Source organism: Molossus molossus, unplaced genomic scaffold (genome assembly GCF_014108415.1).
Source record: "Molossus molossus isolate mMolMol1 unplaced genomic scaffold, mMolMol1.p scaffold_m16_p_2, whole genome shotgun sequence".
In the NCBI taxonomy this organism is placed as follows: domain Eukaryota; kingdom Metazoa; phylum Chordata; class Mammalia; order Chiroptera; family Molossidae; genus Molossus; species Molossus molossus.
The window spans coordinates 23,161,412-23,184,486 of record NW_023425355.1 but is presented as its reverse complement, the minus strand read 5'-3'; the positions used below and the strand labels follow the sequence as shown (position 1 = coordinate 23,184,486).

The 23,075-nt window shown below is 39.4% G+C and overlaps 1 protein-coding gene across 1 annotated transcript in view; it reads right to left on the bottom strand.

Annotated features, from left to right (window-relative positions):
* The window catches only part of DIAPH2 (diaphanous related formin 2), a 924,489-nt gene that overhangs the window by 484,133 nt on the left and 417,281 nt on the right, over positions 1 to 23,075 (bottom strand). Inside the window, exon 20 of the mRNA XM_036270453.1 lies at positions 7,652 to 7,753. Coding sequence (XP_036126346.1) covers positions 7,652 to 7,753 — 102 coding nt within the window. The remainder of the gene's footprint in view (positions 1 to 7,651; positions 7,754 to 23,075) is intronic.

The following is a 23,075-nucleotide window of genomic DNA, read 5'->3' as shown; positions in this document are numbered from 1 at the left end:
AGACACTGTGAGCTCAGAAGAATCATACTAAGAATTTGAGCAAGAATTTCCAAACATGGCCGGGTTGGTGTGGCTCAGTGGACTGAGGGTTGTCCCCTAGGCTAAGAGGTCCAGGTTCGATTCCCGGTCAGGGCACATGTCCAGGTTGCGGGCTCCATCCCCAGTGGGGGGTGTGCAGGAGGCAGCCGATCTATGTTTCTATCTCTTTCTCTAAAAAATCAATAAAAAGAGAATTTTCAAACACCCTTCCGAAAACAGCTGTTGAGGGCAAAGAATGACCTTCCAAACATCTACAGTGTTGCTACACTGTTGTATTAGGAATTGCTGACATATGGGGGGAAGGGGTTAATTTTTTATTTTTTAAATTTAATGAAATGCAATCCATAGCAAAACTGATTGACATCCATAGACTTAATATGAATATTCAGTTTTCAGATGGTTTTCTTTACCTCATTTTATTGCAAAAGCTGGTGGAAATAAGTTCATCCTGTCACAAATGGATTATTATGAGAAATTAATGAAATGAACAAGAATGTGAATGCATGGATTTGAGAATGAATCAAGGCGAGCTTTCTTTTTCCTGATCTCCAAATTATTAAAGCAGCCTTTTCTCAGATAAAATGAATGCACATCTAGAAGTAAGAACTAGCATTCATATTGACAGAAAGAGTGGAAATAGAAACAATTAAGGCATTACATATCAAAATGCTGAACACTGAATGCACGCAGAGAAAATAAAGAAAAATGTGATTTTCCCAATGAATATGCAAACCTGAATAATGATTCAATATTAATGGAACAGAGGAGCTACAATTTTCCATCCAAAGCAATTGCCTTTGATGATATGCAGGAGAAAAAGAAGGAAAAAAAAAAGCTTTTAAGAATTTCCTTTTCACCTGGTTAAGCTATCTTGAATAGAGCTCATAAGCTCTTATGGGGCTTTAAAAATAAAATTAAAAAGCGCACAGACTATAGAGTTGCACTTCCATCTATAGGCATAAATCCATTCCTCCCGCCTTCATGTATTTGTGGAGAAAGAGAAAAAAAAACAACGAAGTGTGCTGTCAGCAATATCACATAATCTGTGCTTTTCATTATAAATGGCTTTCTGCACAGGGCTATCTCAACATCTTTTTGTTAGATTATAGCTTTAGAATATTTTAATTGAAAAAATATGGGTAATTTTGAAGTCAGAGAAACAAAGTGCCGATTACTAAGAGAACTAATTATTGCCTTCTTTTTCTCAGAAGATGTGTTAGTTTAATAGATACACACAGTATGGGTCTCTATCCTCAGTGCAAGACAAGTGGGAATTTCCATAGCTCTGAGGTTGGAGAACAGCTGAGCTGCAAACACACTGCGAAGAGTCTAAAAGCTCCTGCTGGGGGTTCTAACTGGCAAAGCTTTCAAAGATCTGCGCTTTCTTCCCTGCGAAGGTTCAGCACAATTACAACGGTGTACCCGTGGGAAGCTATGCAGCCAATCTAACCCCTAAAGAAAAGAATTATTGATCATAGAAGGTGGAGGAACTAGCATATCCCTCTTACCAGGAGGTCTCCCTCCAGACAGAGAAAGGTCCCTAGGTTTTTATTTGTTTCGTTTTTCTTTTTCTCTTTTTAACTTTTTACATGTGAAATACAAGCAAACCCAATGATGTGGCTGCTAAGAGAATCCCGAAAAGTTTAGAGAAAGCTTAGCAGCCCAGTGACTGTCTCAGATAAATTTATGTCTTTCAAAAAGTCAAAGCCAGATTTTCCCCCCCCGTGTTGCCAATTTTATGGGGTTTTTTGTTTGTTTGTTTGTTTGATGATGATTTTAATGTATCTGGCAGCAGTCATCTCACTTCTGGTATGTCCCCAACGAATGAGATTCTGTTTTCATCATCCAGGAAATTATATAAAAATGCAAATTCTACAAGGCACTAGCAAGGGTTATACAGATAAAACCAGGAAAGGTATTTATTGTTAGAAAATGCAAGGAAAGAAAAGGTTACAATAAGGAGCCTAAATCTTTCAGTGTTCTCAAGGGCCACGTGGGTAGGGAATTAGGCCCGAAAAGAGTCCATTTCATTTAGCCTTCATGCTAATACAGTCAAGAAACTTGTTAAATACATATCACATGAACAAAATCATCACGACACATGTACTTATAGAAGTTGCAATCTAGCCATGGCCGGTTTGGCGGAGCGGTAGAGCATCAGCCTGAGAACCAGAGTCCCGGGTTCGCCCTGGCCGGTTTGGCTCAGCGGTTAGAGCGTCGGCCTGCGGTCCTGAGAGACCCGGGTTCGGTTCCCGCTAAGGGCACGTACCTCGGTTGCAGTTTGTCCCCGGCCCTGGTCGGTTGTGCGGGTGGCAGCCACTCGATGTGTTCCTTTCACGTCGATGTTTCTCTCTCTCTCTCTGTTCCTCTCTCTCCCTCCCACTCTACCTGAACAAAAAAATGGAAAAATGTCCTCGGGTGAGGATTAAAAAAAAACAACAAAAAAAAAACAGAGTCCTGGGTTCGATTCTGGCCAAGGGCATGTACCTCGGGTGCAGTTCGTCCCTGGCCCTGGTCGGCGTCATGTGGGAGGCAACCAGTTGATGTGTCCCTCTCACATCGATGTTTCTCTCTCTCTCCCTGAAGATAAATAGAAAACTATCTTCGGGTGAGGATTGAAAAAAAACAAACAAACAAGGAAGAAGAAGTTGCAAGCTAGTGCGAGTTTACAGACATTAAATTAAAAAACGTTACAAATAAACATTTAATTGAAAACCATAATTTGTAGAAAGTAAAAGAAAACAACGTGCTGTGAGAGAATTCAATAGGGAGACCTCATTGTGATTGATAGGTAAATGAAGGTGTCACTGGGAGAATGAACTGAAGCTGAGACGGGAAGAAGCAGGAGAGAGGCAGGTAGTGAGTGGCAGCGACAGGGAGCAGCGTGCATAATGGGGCCAGAGGCAGGAAAGAGCAGGTAATTTTAAAAAACCGAAAAACACCAAGCGGCTGAGGCATAATGACAAAGACTCCAAACCGCAGGAGATAAAAGTAGAAGAGGTGGTAAGTTGGGGTACGGAGTTTATATTGTAGCCTTAGTGCCATATAAGTCACTGATGCTTGAGGCAGATAAATAGTATGATGATGCAACACAAATGCATCCTAAAAAGGTCACATCGATGGCTTTGCAGAGACTGATTTGGAGAAGGGCGAAAGTGCAAGCGGGAAAAACCAGCTAAGAGTATAGCATAATGGTTAAAAGGAATGATGCTGCTGGCTTGGGCTAAAGTGGTGACAGCAAAGATAAAGAGAAGGGAGGAGAGCTGATGTGCATTTTCGATGAAATTAGGAGCTAATTAAGGAACTCTCATAGATCAGTTTCAGGGCATTATTTAAGGCAGAATTCTGGTTGCTGTTCATTGAAGGTAAGGCAGTAGAGTCAGAGGGGACTAATCTTTGAAAACTGATGCTAGGAAATGGAGAGAGGGAAGGTAGGTATCAGAGACTTTGGGCCAATGAAGAATTTTTACTCATCCATCTCTCCAGCTATCCAATCATTCATTTTCGGGCACTGAGTGACTGAAGAACATTTTTTAAAATGAGTTTTTATTGATTTTTTAGAGAAAAAGGAAGAGCGAGAGAGAGAAACATTGATCAGCTGCCTCCTGCACGCCCCCTACTGGGGATCGAGCCAGCAACCCCGGCATGTGCCCTGCCTGGGAATTGAACGGGGACCTCTCAGTCCATGGGACGACGCTCAATCCACTGAGCCACACCGGCCAGGCAGATTTTTTTTCCCTCTGGAGAGAAGAGTGTGGTGGAGACTGAAAAACTGAATGCACAACTAAAGTAGTCAGGGGATAACAATGCCCCGAGCAGAGATAAGTAAATTAGCACAGAGCAGAGCACCTCACACACATACACACATGCGCACACACACTCACAGCAGTACAGAACAGTGGTTAAAAGCACTGTCTGTGAAGTCAGGCTGGCTGGGTTTGCATTATGGTTCTACTACTTCTGGTGTAACCTCGCCCAAGCTTCCCGGCCTTCCTTGGTCTGTTTCCTGATCCATTATATGGAGCTATTGATAGTAGCAATCTCATAGGTTGTGAGCAATACCTGAGATGCTGTTCACTTAGCGTGGCCTCGGACACAGTAAGGGCTCGATGCACTTTTGTTGCTGTCACGAATGACAGCAACAATATTAATCATAATGCATAAAATATCCCTCTTTCTGAAGTTTGATAGAGAATACGTCACTGAAAGACAAGGGTAGAGATGACTTGGTAGGCAGAAGAGATATTGGAGGTTCTGAAGCTGAAGGGTGAGTGAGAGATGAGGTTGTTTGTAGTAAGTGAGAAGAACAGGGAGGGGAGGGACAGAAGACTTGCAGAGGGCAGGCAAGAAATGATTCAGCTGCTATGAAAAAATGAAAGACCACTGAATAGAAACAAGTAAAATAACTGCTGAAATGGCAATGAGAGTCCCGCTGAGGTAAAAGCTAAAATGTCATAAAGACACCAATTCACTGAGCGCACCAAAGAGAACAGGGAGATATAAAGCCAGAGAGTCAGAGGCGGAAGGAGAATGCTAAGGAGCTTGGGTTTTGATCTGTAACTTCTGGGAGACACCGAAGGTTTTTGATACCGGTGTCCTAGGATGACGAGAGATTTTCAGACGACCGCACTAATTGTTTTGAGAGGGGAAGACAGCAAAGGCAAGACAACCAGTCTGGGGCCTCTGTCATTTGTGCAGATGATGCTACACATTGTCAGAGCTGTGCTACATGTAGGCTGCTGATAAAATGTGAGGGTTAAAGAGTATTTGGGAATGTCCACACAGAGTGAAGTGAATTTCGGCACCAAACAGCAGATACATGTTTTAGCGTAATTTTCACGTCTACACATCTAAAATACGCGATTTTTCATCTCAGGCACCCACTTGGGTTTAATCATTGTCCTATAATTTAATTCAATAAACATTTTTCAGTTGTCTATTGTATATAGACTTGTCCTAAGCACTGCAAAGCATACATGCTTAAAAGACCGAGGCGCCTGCCCAGGCCGGTTTGGCTCAGCGGTTAGGGCATCAGCCCGTGGACCAGAGTCCAGGTTCGGTTCCCGCTAAGGGCACGTACCATGCTTGTCGTGTGGGTGGCAGTCAGTCGGTGTGTCTCTCTAACATCGATGTTTTTCTCTCTCTCCCTCCCACTCTATCTGAAGATAAGTGCAAAAGTGTTCTCAGATGAGGATTAAAAATATATATAAAAATAAAGACTGAGGCGCCCGGCCAGTGTAGCTTAGTGGATGAGCGTCGACCCATGCACCAAGAGGTCGTCAGTTCGATTCCCGGTCAGGACACATGCCCAGGTTGTGGGCCCGATCCCCAGTGGGGGGCGTGCAGGAGGCGGCCAATCTATGTTCTCTCTCATCGATGTTTCTATCTCCCTCTCCCTCTCCCTTCCTCTCTCTCTCTCTCTAAAAAATCAATAAAGAAAAAAAAAAAAAGACTGAGGCATACCATTACTGCAAATATCTTTTTGTCAATATATAAGAACTTTATTTGGCAAATGCTGATTGACACTGCTTAGAAACTTCACACAGCACAAACCACTTTGTGATGTCCTTGACTTTCCCCTGCAGACATGTAGCTAAGCATGGAGGGAGGAAAAAAGAGGACCAGGTGACTTCATGTTCACAGCCCAGAATTATTTACGGTTATGTGCATAAACAAGAAATCTCTTCCATCTTCTATTTTGCTTTAAGTTCAGAAGGTATATTGCTTTTTATGTCTCCAAACTTCATTTCCTCAGTGTGGTACCAAGGATATTCCTCTTGAAGGACTTGCTTGGCAAACTAATACATCTTCCAAGATAAACTACATTCAGAAAAAAAATGGCTTCAGAGAAATTGTGTAGCGTACCGACTGTAAGCCTCATAACCATCATGACACAGCGGAATTCTCAGATGGTCCACAGCCGAGCTTCGATTCTAATATGAATTCAAGCAGCTTAGGTTTTCAGTGTGGACTTTGGTCCAGAAAATTTTATTATTTAATACTGTGCTAAAGTGCTGCCACTTCATAAATAATCTTTAGCCAGTTCAGATTAATTTACCTAAATCAAAACTAGGAGAAGTATCTTCCTCAGGTATACTTACCTGCTCTATCTCATCCCAAATATACAGTCCTGATTTGCTTTTCGGGGATTTGAAGGAATCCTCCTAGATCACTGCACGCAACGCCATAGCTGAGAATTAATAAACTCTAAATATGGGCAAGCTGTTAATTCACATGTTCAGAAGGAACATTCTCTGTCCCATCTATCACATTTTGACTTTAAACAGGATTTTGAAATTGCAAACGACCAAATCGGATCGATTCAATGTATTACTATTAAAAAGGTTATGAAAGAGTTTGGATGCAGCTGACACTGTGTTGGACTATTAGGCTGATGGTAATTTTCAGGCGTAGTAGGCAGATGGGAGTGTTCGGGGAGCCAGGTTGGAGCTGGCAGCTGTGCGGGAACAGTTTATTCCCACAGCCAACAAACCTGCGTTGGGCACCGAAGGCAAAAACAGCACTTTCTCGGAGAAATTAAATAAATCATCATGTCCTCTTTCCCACCATGTTTTTTTGTTCTTTTTTTGGGTGGCAATTATTTAAATAACAGGTTTGGGGAGTACTGAACAACATGTAACTGTATTCTTTAAGACATAATTTGCACCTAGCCATCTTTTGTACCCCTTAAAATGCAGAGGGGATAAGGAACCATAATACTTTCAATAGTGATTTAATCACACTAACGCGTATAGTGCATTTATGAGATACTCCTTCCACTTGAAAGGGTGTATTCGAAACTTTTAATCAATTAATGACACTCTGTAGGAAATCTGAAAACTCTCCGCTTTTTCTGACATAATATATACCACAAAAAAGTCTAAAATATAGCTAATTATGTAATTAGTATCCCTTTTATCAGCCTACAATTGGCGGGCCAAAGTCTCTCATCAAGATCTGAATAGAAAAAAAGTCCAATAAAATAATATACATACTATAGTATACATACTATTTTTCATATATTAATAAAATTAAATATTAGCACTGGTATGGAGTAAGTTCCCATAAGATATTTTGAAATATTTTATAAGATATAAATATTAAGCCCTCACTGGTGTGGCTCTGATGGATGGAGCACTGTCTCGTACACCAAAAGGTAGGGGTCTGATTCCTGGTCAGGGCACAGACCCAGGTTACGGGTTCAATCCCCACTTGGAGGTAGGGGTCTGATTCCTGGTCAGGGCACAGACCCAGGTTACGGGTTCAATCCCCACTTGGGGTGCCTGCGGTAGGCAACCAATCTATGTTTTTCTCACACATCAATGTTCTCTCTCTCTCTCTCTCTCTCTCTCTCTCCCTCCCTCCCTTCCTCTCTCTAGACTCAATTAAAAATAAACCTTTAAAAATATATATAAACATTTCTTTATTTTTCAATACCATGACAAATAAATAATAATAAACAAGGAGTTTTTTTTGCCAGACAGCCCACATCATATTAATTATGTAGCTATATAGTAAAACAAAAGTTGATGAATAAAATGTCTTTCTTTTCACTGTTTCTGAGAAGTGTTACCTCCCAGGTGAGTTTGGGGGCCGTACGCTAGATACGTACCACAACTCCAAATTGTTCAGGCTCACAAAGGTCATCATACTCGTTCTTCAGCTGTGCTAATTCACTGAGCACCTTCTGCTCTGGAAGATGCTTCACAAGATTCTAAAAAGAAACATAAAAGGACAAGTGATTAGTATTTTATTATTAGAATTATTAAACATGCATTAACAACTCTAAAAGTGATCATTTAGAGTAACAGATAAATTTCTGACTAGCTCTATAATAGAACCAATGATTCCAACCCTTCTTCCTAAAAAGTTAACCAAAAAATGAACTATATTTTAATGTGAATAAGTATATAAATATATTTGGTTACTGTGAACTACAGTATGTAAAAGTTAAACAAATAATAATATAGGCATAAATGACATCACATAGCAATAAAAGAACTAGCCTCTGGGTCTTAAATATATAACATAATTTTTTAAGCTTTATTTTCTGTCATGATAATTAGTCAATCCATACAGAAAAATACTATGAAGACATTAACTCATGTGCAATAATAATAATAATAAGTCAATTGTACTTTTCATAACTGGCTAAATTTGGGATCATTTTCAATCTTATAACACACGAAGCCTGTAAAAATAATTGCCCATTATTTACAATATCTGTATATAAATATATAATGCATTCCGCTTTAATGGAAAATCAAGCAAAAGTTCTGAAATCTGATACATGCTCAGGTCTGATGTGTAAGAGTTGGTTAATTCTTCCCAGTCTGGTCTATCTTGGACTTTGGTAGAGTTCTGATTATTATTGCATTAGCCTGTAACCAACCTTTTGGGGACTTGTATGGGATTTTTCAAAAGATAAACCAAAGCATTTGTATGCATATATGCATAACCAATGGACATAGGCAATAGTGGGGTGAAGGCAGGGTGGAAGGGGGTCAATGGGGGGTATAAAGGGGGTGACATCTGTAATACTTTCAACAACAAAGATAAATTAAAAGAAAAAGAAAGAAAGAATTAGGAAAGCAGGGATTAAGCCCTGGCCGGTTTGGCTCAGCAATTAGAGTGTCAGTCCAGGGAGCAAAGGGTCTCAGGTTTGATTCCCTGTCAAGGGCATGTCCCTGGATCATTCCCCGGCCCTGGTCGGGGATCATGTGGGAGGCAACCAATCGATGTGTCTCTCTCCCATCGATGTTTCTCTCTCTCTCCCTTCCACTCCACCCAAAAATAAATGGAAAAATATCCTTGAGTGAGGAGTAACAAAAGAAAGAAAGTAGGGATTGACACAAAATGGCAAAGAAGGAAGTTCCAGAGATGAGTCCTTCAGCAAAGCCAACACTGAGCTAGAAAGAGTGATTTAAATAAACAATTTCAGAGCTCTAGAACATGAGTGAATACTTACAACAAGTAAGTGTTTCATGCAGAGAGACACTGGTGTTTTCTGGTAAGAGAATGACATGCACAAAATAGATACCATACTCCACTCCTCAGCATCGCTGTGAGGATAGCTTGTGTGTTCCTGTAGGAGCAGGTGATGCCAGGGTAGGCAGTAGGGCCTTGTTCTCCAAAATTTGGAGTAGTACATTTTGGTTTGGTTTGACAGTTCCCTGAAGGAACAGTGAAAACGTTTGCCTTGGTTTCAACCCTCTTGGGTTGCAGCAGCAACTCTCAATGATATCAATCAGAAGATCTGAATAGACAGAAACAATTCCTCTGCAATTTGGAACCAGACACTTAAGGAAATCTGTGTCAAATCACTGGCTGACACCGGAGATAATAAAACCCAAACTTCAGTGACCACACACCAGGAATGTACACTTTGCAAAACTTATCTGGAAAAGTCAAACACAAATGGCTACAGACCTCAGCAAACAAAAAATCAGCTATCTATAAGGAGTGGCAGAATCAGATTTCCAGTGTTGTAATATATTCAAATGCAAGTTTTCAACAATCACAAAAAATGACAAAGTATGCAAAGAAAAGAGAACATTGCCTAAGCCCACGAAAAAAAGAATTTGACAGAACGTTTACTATGCCTAAAGAAGCTCAGACTTTGGAATTACTTGTCAAAAACAGTTAATAAACTGTCTTAAATTGAATATACGCAATGAGCTAAAATAAATTATGGACAAATATCTAAAGGAAAACCGAAAAATGATATATGAACAGAATGAGACTATCAATAAAGACACAGAAATTATAAAAAGGAATCAAACAGAAATTCTGGAAGTGAAAAATACCAAAAAAAAAAGAATAGAAAAATTAATTCGGGGGGTTCAACAGCAGACTGGAGCATGGAGAATAAAGATCAGTGATTTGAAGATAAGGAAATTAAAAATGATCCAATCCAAGATGCAAAAAAGAAAAAAGAATAAAGAAAAATACAGAGGCTGAGGGAGCTGTGGTACACCATCAAGAATACAAACGTGTGCATCGCAGAATTCCCAGGAGAAAGGGAAAGGGGCAGAAAAAATATTTGAAGAAATAATGGTTGAAAACTTCCTAAATCTCATGAAAGACATAAACATACACATTAAAGAAGCTTATCAACTCTAAGCAGACTATTAAAGAAGTTCATAGTAGAAACTTTCTAATCAAGTTCTAAAAAACAAAGAAAGAGATCATTTTTATGGCAATAAGAGGGAAATAAATTGTCAAATTCAAGGGATCCTCAATAAAATTAATATCGAATTTCTTCCATGAGAGCCAAAAGGTAGGGGAATAAAATAACATATTTGAAGTCCTACAATAAAATTTAAAAAAATTTTAAGCCAAGAATTCCAGATCCAGCAAAACTAACCCCCTTCAAAAATGAAGGAGAAACTAAGACAATCCCAAATTAACAAAATAAAAATAAAAATGGATAATTTTTGCCAGCAAACCTGTCCTGCAAGAAATGCTAAATACAGTCCTACAAGCAGAAATGAAAGAACACTAAACAATAAATCAGACAGAAAAAGAAAAAGAGTGATTATAAAGATTTACTACATAGGTAAAAATAAAACCCAACGTTACTTTACTTTTTGTTTATAACTCCTGTATTCCCTTCTATATGATTTAGAAGGCAAATGCATGAAACAATAATTATAAATCTCTGTTGATGAGCATACAATGTACAAAAACGCAATCTGTGACAATAACAATGCAAAAGTAAGGGTATAAATGTATAGGAACAGAGTGTTTATATATTGTTGAAATTAAGTTTATATCATTATAACTAGGTTGTTATAGTTTTAAGACGCTAATGGTAATCCCTAAGGCAACTACAAAGAAAATAACTAAAAATTATACAGAAATAAAGAAGGGAATCAAAATAGCAGGTCAACAAAAAAATAAAATTAAATACAAAAAATATACAGTAATAGAAAAGTTAAAGAAGAAAAACTATGTAATACACACAGAAAACAGCTGAATGACAGAAATAAGCCCTTCCTTATGAATAATTACTTAAATGTAAATGAGTTAAACTTGTCCATAAAAGGAAGAACTTGGCAGACTGGATTTAAAAATAAACACTGCACACTATTGGTGGGAATGTTATTTGCTGCAGCCACTATGAAAAATAGTATTTTGTTCTTCAAAAAATTAAAAACAGAACTACCACCCTGGCCTGTTGGGCTCAGCACTTAGAGAGTCGGCCCGCAGACCAGAATCCCGGGTTCGGTTCCTGCTAAGGGCACGTACCTCGGTTGCAGTTTGTCCCCAGCCCCGGTTGGAGTCGTGTGGGTGGCAGCCAGTCTATGTGTCTCTCTCACATCGATGTTTCTCTCTCTCTTCCTCCCTGTCTCCCTCCCACTCTATCTGAAGATAAATGCAAAAATGTCCTTGGGTAAGGATAAAAAAAATTAAATAAAATAAAAAAATAAATAAAAATAGAACTACCAGCACTGGCTTGTATGCTCAGTGGTTAGAGTGTTGGCCTGTACATAGTAGGATTGTGGGTTTGATTCCCAGTCAAGGGCATGTACCTGGGTTGCAGGTTCGATCCCCAGCCCCAGTTGGGGCACATGCCAGAGGAAACCAAGAGATGTGTCTCTCCCCATATGAATCTCTCCCTCTCTAAAAAAAGAACCACCAGTTCCAGCCAGGTAGCTAAGGTGGCTGGAGCCTCATCTCGTACACCAAACAGATTGCAGGTCTGACTCCCGGCCAGCCGGACACACACCTAAGCTGTACTAGAGGCAACCAATTGATGTTTCTTTCTCACATCGATGTCTGTCTGTCTGTCTGTCTGTCTGTCTGTCTCTCTCTCTCTCAAATCAATAAATATATCCTCAGGTGAGGATTCAAAAAAAATAGTACTGTTATGACTCAGCAATTGCATTTCTTGGTATTTATCCAAAGAAAATGAAAACACTAATTCAAAAAATATGTGCAAACCTATGTTCTTTGCTTCATTATTTACAGTAGCTAAGACACAGAAACAATTTAAGTGTCATCAATAAATGGATAAAAAAAGATATGGGGTATATGTATATGTGTGTGTCTATAATACTACTTAGCAATGATATCTTTGCCATTTGCAACACCAGGATGGACCTTGAGGGCATTATGATACATGAAGTCAAAACAGAGAAAGACAAATACCATATGAGCTTACTTATATGTAAAATCTAAAAAACAAACAGAAAAAGCAGCTCACAGATACAGAGCTTAGTGGTTGCTTGGGTGGGCGGGGGGTGGGCTGTAAAAGGGATCAAAAGGTATAGACTTCAGTTATGAAGTTGGTAAGTCATGGGGATGTAATGTATAGCATGGTGACAGTTAGTAATATCTTATTGCGTATTCAAAACTTGCTAAGAGTAGATCTTAAGTCCTCATCAAAAGAAATAAAAGAAACATTTCTGTAACTATGTAAAATGACTGTTAACTACATTTATTATGGTAATCATGCTGCAGTGTATACAAATACCAAGTCATGCTCTACACATGAAGCTAAATATTATATTAAATTCTACCTCAGTAAAAATAAACAAAAAATAAAAACAAACACATCCATCTATATGCAATCTACATGAGGCTCACTTTAGATACAAAGACACAAAGAGGTTAAATGCAAAAGGATAGAAAAAAAGATATTCCATGTAAATAATAACCAAAATGAAAGCGGACGTGGCAATACTCCTGTCAGACAAAATAGGTTTTAAATTCAAAAGGTAATAAAAGACAAAGAAAGACATGTTATATTAATAAAAAGTTTCAAACCGTAAAGTAAACAGCATTATTATAAACACATGCCTACCTACGAACAGAACTTCAAAATCTATGAAGTAAATATTGGCAGAATTAAAAGGAAAAATAGACAGTTCTACAATAATTACTGGAGTATTCAATATCCGATTTTCAATACTGGATAGAACAAGAAAACAGAGGAATAACAAGGAAATAGAGAACGTAAACAACAGACCTAACAGATATATACAAAACACTCTATCGCAAAACAGCAGAATATACATTCTTCTCAAGTGCCCATGGCACATTCTTCAAGATAGAGCCTATGTCAGGCCATAAAACAAGTCCTAATAAATGTTAACAGACTGTAAAATACAGAGTATCTTTTGTGATCACAATGGAATGTAACCAGGAAAAATAACAGAATAGTAGAAAATTCACAAATATACAGACATAAACAATACACTTTTGAAACAACCAATGGGTAATACAAGCAATCACAAGGGAATATGAAAAGACCATGAAATGAATGAAAACGCAACATGCCAAAGTTATAGAATTCAGCAAAGTCAGTGGTAAGAGAAAAAAATTAGAACAATAAACATCTAAGGTCTAAAATAATAACCTAACCACATATCTCAAAGAACTGGAAGAAAAGCAAACTAAACCTAAAGCCATAGCAGGAGGGAAATAAAGATTGGAGCAGAGATTGAAAAAAAAAAGAGAATTGAAAACCAATGGGAAAAATCACTAAAATTGGAAGTTTACTACAAAACTGACAAATCTTTAGCTAGAATGATGAAGGAAAAAAGAAAGAAGATTCTAATAACTAAACAGAAATAAAAGTTGGAACATTACATAGAAATAGATTATAAGAGGTTACCTGGAATAACTGTATGACAACAAATGCTAATCTAGAAGAAATGTCCAAAGTCCTAGAAACGCACAATTTTATAAAAATAAAGTATTTTTTGGAAATAAAATATTTTATGGAAATATGAAGTATAAAAGAGGCTACTAGGAATAGTCGTATGCTTACAAATGCCAAGCTGGAAAAATGGGCAGGTTCTTTTTTTGGTATGTGTTTATTTTTATTTTCTATTTTTTAAATATTTTCCATCCCCATTTATCTCCTCTGTGCCCTCTTCCACCTCCACTGCCCACCCCCCACATTCCCTGCAATCACCACACTGTTCTTCATATGAAAAGATGCTTAATGTCACTAATCATCTAAGAAATGGTCATCAAAACCACAATGAGATAACGCCTCACACCTGCCAGAACGGCTATCCTCAATAAATCAACAAAGAGTACTGGTGAGGATGTGGAGAAAAGAGAACCTTTGTGCACTGTTGGACAGACTCTTAGAAATACACAACTACTAAAACCGAGGTCCAAAACAAATGAAAATCTGGGTACATCTATAACAAGTAAGGAGACTAAATCAGTAATCAAATACTTCTGAACACAGATAAGCTCAGGACCTGATAGATTTCACTGGTCAGTTCCACCAAATATTTTAAAAAGTAACACCAATCCACTTCAAACTCTTCCAAAAAAATTAAGAGGGGAGAAACTTCTTCACTGATTCTATGAAGCCAATATGAACCTGCGACCAAAGGCAAAATATCTCTTAATGTAAACAGATTCAAAAATCCTCAAAACAAACTTGCAAACTGAATTCAGCAGCATATTAAAAGGATTACATACCATAACCAAGTGGGGTTTACCCCAGAGTGCAGGGGTGGTTCAGCATACATAAACCAATCAATGGCCCTGGCCGGTTTGGCTCAGTGGTAGAGCATCTGCCCGTGGACCAATGAGTTGCAGGTTCGATTCCAGCCAAGGGCACATACCTCAGTTGCGGTTCATCCCTGGCCCTGACAGGTCATACGGGAGGCAACCAGGGAGGCAACCAGTCGATGTGTCCCTTTCACATCAATGTTTCTCTCTCTCTCTTTCTCCCTCTATCTCCCTCCCACTCTATTTGCAGATAAATTGAAAAATATTCTTGGGTAAGGATTAAAAACAGTAATAATAAAATAAAATAAAACATTAAAAAAAAAATCAGTGTAAGACATTATTTTAATAGAACAAAGGAAGAAAAAAAGGCACATGATCATTTTTTTGGAGCGGGGTGGGGGGGGTTGTTTGTTTTTTTGGTACGTGCCCCTAGCGGGAACGGAACCCGGGACTCTCTGGTCTGCAGACCGACACTCCAACCTCTGAGCCAAACGGGCCAGGGCGGCACATGATCATTTGAACTGATGCATAAAAAGCATTTGACAAAATCTAACACACATTTCTGAGAAAAATACTCTTTAAAAGAAACGGTTCTCAACATGATAGAGGTCACATATGATAAACTCAGTTAACATCATACTCAATAGTGATGACTGAAAGCTTATCTCCTAAGATTAGCAGCGAGGCAAGGATGCCTGCTTTCATCACTTCTATTCCTAATAATCTTGGAAGTTCTAACCGCAGCAACTAAGCAAGTAAAAGAAATAAAAGGCATTTGCATTGGAAAAGAAGAAAAGAAAATGGTCTCTGTTTACCGATGATATGATTTTATATGAAGAAAACACTAAATAATCCACACAAAAAAATTGAAAATTAGAGCTAATAAATCTATTAGAGCTAATAAATCTATTCAGCAAAGTTTGATGATACACACTCAGCACACAAAAATCAGTTGGATGCATTTCTATGCACTAGCAATGAACAATCTAAAAGGAAATTAAGAAAACAATTCCATTCACAATAACATTTTTAAAAGCACCCACAGTGAGATACCATTTCATACCCACTAGAATGGCTATTATCACAAAAAGGGGGGGATACCCTGGCCAGTTTGGCTCAGGTTAGAGCATCGGCCTGCGGAACAGAGTCCCAGGTTCGGTTCCCGCTGAGGGCACGTACCTCGGTTGCTTTTGTCCTCGCCCCGGTTGGGGTCGTGTGGGTGGCAGCTACTCGATGTGTCTCTCTCACATCGATGTTTCTCTCTCACATCGATGTTTCTCTCTCTCTCACCCCTTCTCTCCCTCCTGCTCCATCTGAAGGTAAGTGCAAAAATGCCCTTGGGTGAGGATAAAAAAAAAGGGTGGTGGTGGTAATAACAAGTGTTGTTCAGTATGTCCAAAGATAGGAATCCTCCCTCTTGGATGGCTGGAATGTAAAGTCTCTCAGCCACTACAGAAAACAGTTCGGTGGTTTCTCAGAAATTAAACACAGGCTTACCATATGACCCCACAATTCCATCCCCAAATATAACCCTACGTACATACCAAAAAGAACTGAAAACAGGGTCTAACACAGATACCTGTACACAAATGTTCCTAGCATCATTCTTCAGTAGCCAGGAGGTAGAAACAAACTGTCTATCAACATATCAATTAATAAAATGTGGAATATACATATAAAGAAATACTCTTCAGCCACAAAATGAAGTTGTGTTACGTGCTAAAGCATGCATGAACCATGAAAGATGGACACAAAAAGGACAAAGAATGTATGAATCCACCTATATGTGGTATGTAGAAGAGGTAAGTTCTTAGAGACAGCAGAATCGAGCTTACCAGGGCTGGGGCAGAGGGGAGTGGGGAGTTACAGTTTAAGAAGTATATTCTTTTCATTTGGGATGATGGAAATGTCTGGAAATAGTGGTGATGGATGAACAACAATGTAAATATACTTAATGCCAATTAATTGTACACTTAAAAATGAGTAAATGATTACTTTTATGTTATACATTTTTCCACATTAAAAAAAAAAATTGAGTAGGCTACATATAGCATGAGTCCCAGGGGGAAATAACTGTATCAAGTTCTACTCTAAGTGCTCTATTGTTCACTGGATTTATCTTCTCTTTCCTCCCACTCAATTTTGCATTTCCATTAAGCTCCAGACCTACAATGGCACCCACTGTGTAACTAATGAGACTAAAGATCTAAAATATCATGTTCTCTGCTTTTAAAATAAACACTGAAATTGATATAACAGCCCGGTCTGTGTGGCTCACTGGATTGAGCGTCCTCCTATGGACTGAGAGGTACCAGTTCGATTCCCAGTCAGGGCACATGCCCGGGTTGTGCGTTCGATCCCCAGTAGGGGGCGTTCGGGAGACAGCTGATCCGTGTATCTCTCTCTCCCTTCCCCCCTCTCTAAAAATAAAAATGAATAGAAACATATTTACAAAAAAAGAAATTAACTATAATCAAGTGAAATTAAGAACATTCATTATTTTGCATCACTAATATCACTAAGTTTTATAGAATAAAAATATAAGTGAATACCAAGGTTTTATTTCCCTTTTTCCAGGATATTTCTGACGTAAATTTTTCAACTGTTTTGTAAAATGTGTCTCTGGAAATGGGATTTTCCCAGAAGTATGCTATTAGGAAAAACAAAGAATCTGTTTGGCACCTTGCATCATTTTTACTACTGGGAAACTAAATTAGAAAGATGCAGCACATTATTAAAATGACAAAAAATATATCAGTTGCACATATTTTAAACATTGCATCGTAATTTTACATTTTAACTGTGAACAGAAGTATCATCGAATAAATCAAGGCGCACATAAAATTTTAGCTCAGAATGTGAAATGTGTTCTTTTGTTTCTCTTCTAGCTGCAGGTAACCTGTTAACTCGTCTTCGGGATGCAAGCTCCACAGTGGGTGACATGGCTTGTCTTTCTCTGTTCAGCTCTATGAAATATTTAACGCGTTCAGTGGGCTTAGATGTATTGTGATTCTGGATACCATTTTATGGCTGAGTTACAAGCGTATGTAACTGCCAGTGTTTAGCAGGTCCTATTTGCAAATAAGACTGGGAAGAACACTCATTCTCTCGCATGTGTAACAGACACCGACAACTACTGTACTCCTTAGTGCTTAATGAGTCAGCTCCCTCTGGAATCCCATGTTGCAAGTGGCATCGGAGCCGATGCTTAAATCTACCTAATTTTTACATTCATACTAAATTTTATAGACAAAGATGCTGTAGAGGATTGGACATTAATATGTTTTCATGCCCATACTTTGCTGAACAGAACAGGAAGATTATGAAGACAAAGGAGGTGCTGGCCGGTTTGGTTCAGCAGTTAGAGTGTCAGCCTGCGGTCCAGAGAGACCCAGGTTCGGTTCCCAATAAGGGCACGTACCTCGGTTGCAGTTTGTCCCCGGCCCTGGTTGGGTCGTGCGGGTGGCAGCCACTCGATGTGTCCCTTTCACATCGATGTTTCTCTCTCTCTTCCTCTCTTTCGCTTCTACTCTATCCTAACAAAAAAAATGAAAAAATGTCCTCAAGTGAGGATAAAAAAAAAAAAAGAAGACAAAGGAGCCCAGCTCCTTTGTGGCTCAGTGGATTGAGCATCCTCCCATGGACTGAGAGGTCCCGGTTCGATTCCTGGTCAGGGCACATGCGCGGTTGCAGGCTCGATCCCTCGTAGGGGGCATGTAGGAGGCAGCTGATGGATGTATCTCTCTCACATCGATGTTTCTATCTCTCCCTTCCTCTCTCTCTAAAAAAATCAATGAAAACATAGTTAAAACAAAGAAGACGACAAAGTAAAGGGAGACATAGTGCTACCCATTTCCCTCTACTCTCCTTCAGCTACTAATCAAAAGGATGTCAAGAAAGAAAATGAAGAAATGCAGATGTTCACAGGACAGTTTGAGACTAACGTGGACAGTCGGAGGAATCAGCCAGGTGTCTATTTGTGTGGTGGACGAAGGGTCCTCCTGGGAGAGAAATCTCCTGCCTAATTGAAGGACACTGTGTACCAGATGATCAGGTCCGGCCCAGTAAAAAAGCCCGCATCTCGGAAAGGACCAGGGTGATTCCGGATGCAGCATCTTTATTTCCTGGATGTTGTCCCCAGGTCTGGTCTATGGAAAGGAAATCTGCGAGATGAGCACTGCTTTGGCACCATCTAGTCTGGTGTGCTTGCAAAGGAGAAAAGGGATGAAAGAGACTTCCACACTTTGCCACAGAATAGCCCCCATCCTGGGCACCTAGAAGGGTTCAGCACACACCAGCTCTGTCTGGTGGGAAACTCCTCCCCTCTCCCCACACTCACTCTAGGAGGGTGTTCAAAATAGGAGATGAGGGAAATCACCCCGCAGCTAGTACATGGAAGCTGACACAAATCATGGGACGTGGAAATTAATCCCAGACACACCTGGAAACATCTGATGTAGGGGCTTTGAAAAGAGCTGAGGTCTAGCCCAGCCAGTGTGGCTCAGTGGTTGAGCACTGACCCATGCACCAGGAGGTCGCCGGTTCGATTCCCGGTCAGGGCACATGCCCAGGGTGTGGGCCCGATCCCCAGTGGGGGGTGTGCAGGAGGCGGCCAATCGATGTTCTCTCTCATCGATGTTTCTCTCTCCTTTCCCTTCCTCTCTCTCTAAAACCAATTAAGAAAAAAAAATTTATTTTTAAAGAAAAGAGTTGAGGTCAAGCAAGAGTAAGAAAACTCGAGGTGAACTGATAAGGACTGGGCCAGTGTTTAAAATTCGTATTGCCCAAGGACTCTGTACTTTAAAAATGTTGACTTTAGTTACTTTATTGATGCTACCACTACATATATACATACATTCTCTAAATAAATAGCAATGATGAGTTCAGACACCCGCTACACTGTACGGGAAAAGCTGGGCATAGTAGCAGAGGCGAGAAATGATCATTTTAGGAACACAACTTTGAGTCTAACAAAGTGTGAGTTAATGGGCAAATATGCCCTTCCGTTTCTCCCTCCCACTGCTCCTGCTTACTACGGAGCAGTTTCTTTCAAATATTTCAAGATCTGTGTTTGAAAGATCAATTCTGGGTCAGTATGAAAGTTTCATCCTTGAAAATGTCAATGAGCTGAAATTCCCGAAGAAAACAACAGAGAGGAAAGCAGGAACTGTTACCAAATGAGCAGATTTTTCTTCATCTTTTATGCACCACAAATTCCCTTTCTGATGACTGTCACTGTTATCTAAAGGAATTCCTCCTAGCAGACCCTGGGCTTCTAACTACGTTTTTTTTTTTTTTTTTTTTTTTTGTTACATTTCTGCAATTACTTTATAACACTTCCAAAACTTTATTTCCTTTAAATGTTAATTGCACACTTAAAGGTTAGTTAAGTGAACGTATTGAACCATAATGCCCTTTCCTTCTTGCCAAAATATAACCTTTCTTTTTTGTCTTATATCTCATTAAGTCATTTTAGTAGTAGGAGAGCTGAGTTAGGTTCACTGTGATTAGGTCTATCATTCCCCACATCTATGGATTAAGGCCAATATTTCTCTTTAAAAATTTATTATTTATTAAAGTCTTTTAAAAATGTATTATATAGCATATATACAAAATTTTATATGACACATCTATACGCACATATGAAAACAGTATGGATTTTATTTATGTTGACAAATATTTGATTTTTCTGAAAATCCAGATAAGAAATGTTTCCCCAAAATCTTGGCTAAATTCCTGTCATCTTACCTCAAACCTTCCCCATTTCGCCTGATCCAAAATCTCAGTCACTTAACTATTATAAGTTCTTGAACACTTTCTTAAGGCATATTTCTTTTTCTTTTTCAAAATTTTTTCCCTTTATTGATTTTAGAGAGAGAGGAAGTGAAAGGGAGAGAGAGACAGAAACATCAATGAGAGAGAACATCGAGTGGCCGCCTCCTGCACGCCCCCCATTGGGGATCGGGCCCACAACCTGGGCATGTGCCCTGACTGGGAATTGAACCAGCGACCTCTTGGTACATGGGTCGATGCTCAAACACTGAGCCACATGGGCCAGACTTAAGGCATATTTCTTAAATTGAGTGTTTATATTTAATGTTCCAATATCCTGTTCATGTGTTCTTGTTCTTTGCTTTGAATTAAATGGCAAAAACTATGATGCCAGGTTCTACACTTATTTTGGGTTTCATCCATCCACTCAGCTAATACACTATACACTGGCTGCCAACTGTGTGATTACAGCCCCATTAAGCACCGGAGAGCCTGCCCTCACTAAGATAATAGGTACAAAGGGCCATGCATATACCTGCCTACGCAGTAGAACCATAATCAACATATGACTCAAAGTAATTTGTGTTGCAGTTTATCCAAAATACATTTGTCAGGTGGTCATGCTATAATTCTCTTGCTTTGGTTTGAAATCCCTAGCAGTTTTGTAACTCCTAATATAGACTCCATGGGCCCACTCGAGTATGTTAAAATGCTGCTTAGCTGGACAAAAATTCAGGGGTAGTGGGATTTTCTGGCTCTTTTCAGGGAGGCACTCCTTTTTCTTTGTTTTAATTTTTTTCCTTGATTTTAAAGAGAGAGGAAGGGAGAGGGAGAGAGAGATAGGAACATCGATGAGAGAGAACATCGACTGGCCGCCTCCTGCATGCCCCCCACTGGGGATCGGGCCCACAACCTGGGCATGTGTCCTGACTGGGAATCGAACCAGTGACCTCTTGGGTCGACGCTCAACCACTGAGCCACACAGGCCGGAAGGGAGCCACTCCTTTAAAAAAAATATTAGTTGAGCCCTGGCCAGTTTGGCTCAGCGGTTAGAGCGTCGGCCTGCGGTCTGGAGAGACCCGGGTTCGGTTCCCGCTAAGGGCACGTACTTCGGTTGCAGTTTGTCCCCGGCCCTGGTTGGTCGTGCGGGTGGCAGCCACTCGATGTGTCCCTTCACATCGATGTTTCTCTCTCTCTCTCCCTTTCTCTCTCTCCCTCCCACTCTATCTGTACAAAAAAATATATATATATTAGTTGATAAAAAATAATAAATAAAAATAAAAGGATATGCAAGCTCAGGTTAAAAAAATAATTTTTTTCCCTAAAGAAAGTATTCTAAATTCTGAGGCTTACCATTAACTCGGCTCCCTAGCAGGCTCGTCAACTCTCCCAGGGTCAGGATCAGCTCAGTAATCACAATGTCGAATGAAGGGCTCCAGCCCTCACCACCCTTCCCCACCTTCAACTTCCCTGTTTCTCATTGAAAGTCCTGCCCAGATGTCCCAGCATTAACTCAAATTGAACACATCTAAAGGAGAATTCAGCCTCACTCTGACCCCTCCCTCTTAACAGCTTCTCCTAATGCCCGCATTGTGCCAATAGGGCTGGGACCCTACTCATCTAAGCTTCCAAACTGGCAGTGATCACTCAGTCACAAGTCTGATGATTCTTCCCAGCGAAATCTTTCGGATTTAACCCTTCTTTGACATTCTACAGCCAAAAATCTGGGCCGGGGAAATCACATGGTATCAAAACATTTCTTACTTTAAGTTCAATTAAATTATTTAAAGTGTTCTAGCTCTGTAGTAGACTAATGGAAATTACCACTTCTATAATTAGAGAAGGAAAAAATGTGGCTGCTTTTTACATAAAAAATCCGACTCCCGCTAAAGTTATGATCCTATTTGCAGAAAAAAATGTATTGCTTACTAAAATAATTTATATGATTTACAGTTAATCTAAAGATAATTACTGAAAGTATTCCCTGGATGCTAATTAACTTCTATTTTGTTTGTCCCACTTCATACTCAAAAATAAAAATCAGAAATCATATTAAAACTAAAAGGTGATTTTAAGAATTAAAAACATAGCCCTGGCCAGTTTGGCTCAGCGGTTAGAGTGTTGGCCCACGGACCAGAGAGTCCCGGGTTCGGTTCCCGCTAAGGGCACGCACCTCGGTTGCACTTTGTCCCCGGCCCCAGTTGGGGTCGTGTGGGTGGCAGCCAGTCAATGTGTCTCTCTCACATCGATGTTTCTCTTTCTCTCTCTCTCTTCTGCCCCCTCTCCCTCCCACTCTATCTGAAGATAAATACTAAAAGAGAAAAAAAATGTGCTCGGGTGAGGATAAAAGAAATGATTTAAAAAAATATAGAACATACAGAATGAATGACTCACTATGAATATTGAATAGCATACAAGGTGTGTATGTCCATGTCTAAATGTGATTGATACACTCTTTCGAACTATAATACAAGTGGTAGCCACATTATTAATATTCTTTTACAAATTATGTACCTTTCATGGATTTTAAATTAACATATTTCAAATAAAATATCTTTTCATTATAAGAGGCCAAACTGATATTCTCAGATACAAAACAGTTTTGTATTAGCTAAAGCAGGTGATAGGTGTACAATATCCTGTTTATGCTAAACACGGCTTTTTTGAAATATCACCTTATCATGATCATGACAAACTGCTACAAATGCAAAGATGCACTATTATAAAATATTATATGTAGATGCTTCCAAAGCTGAATCCTACCTGAACAAAATAAACTAACA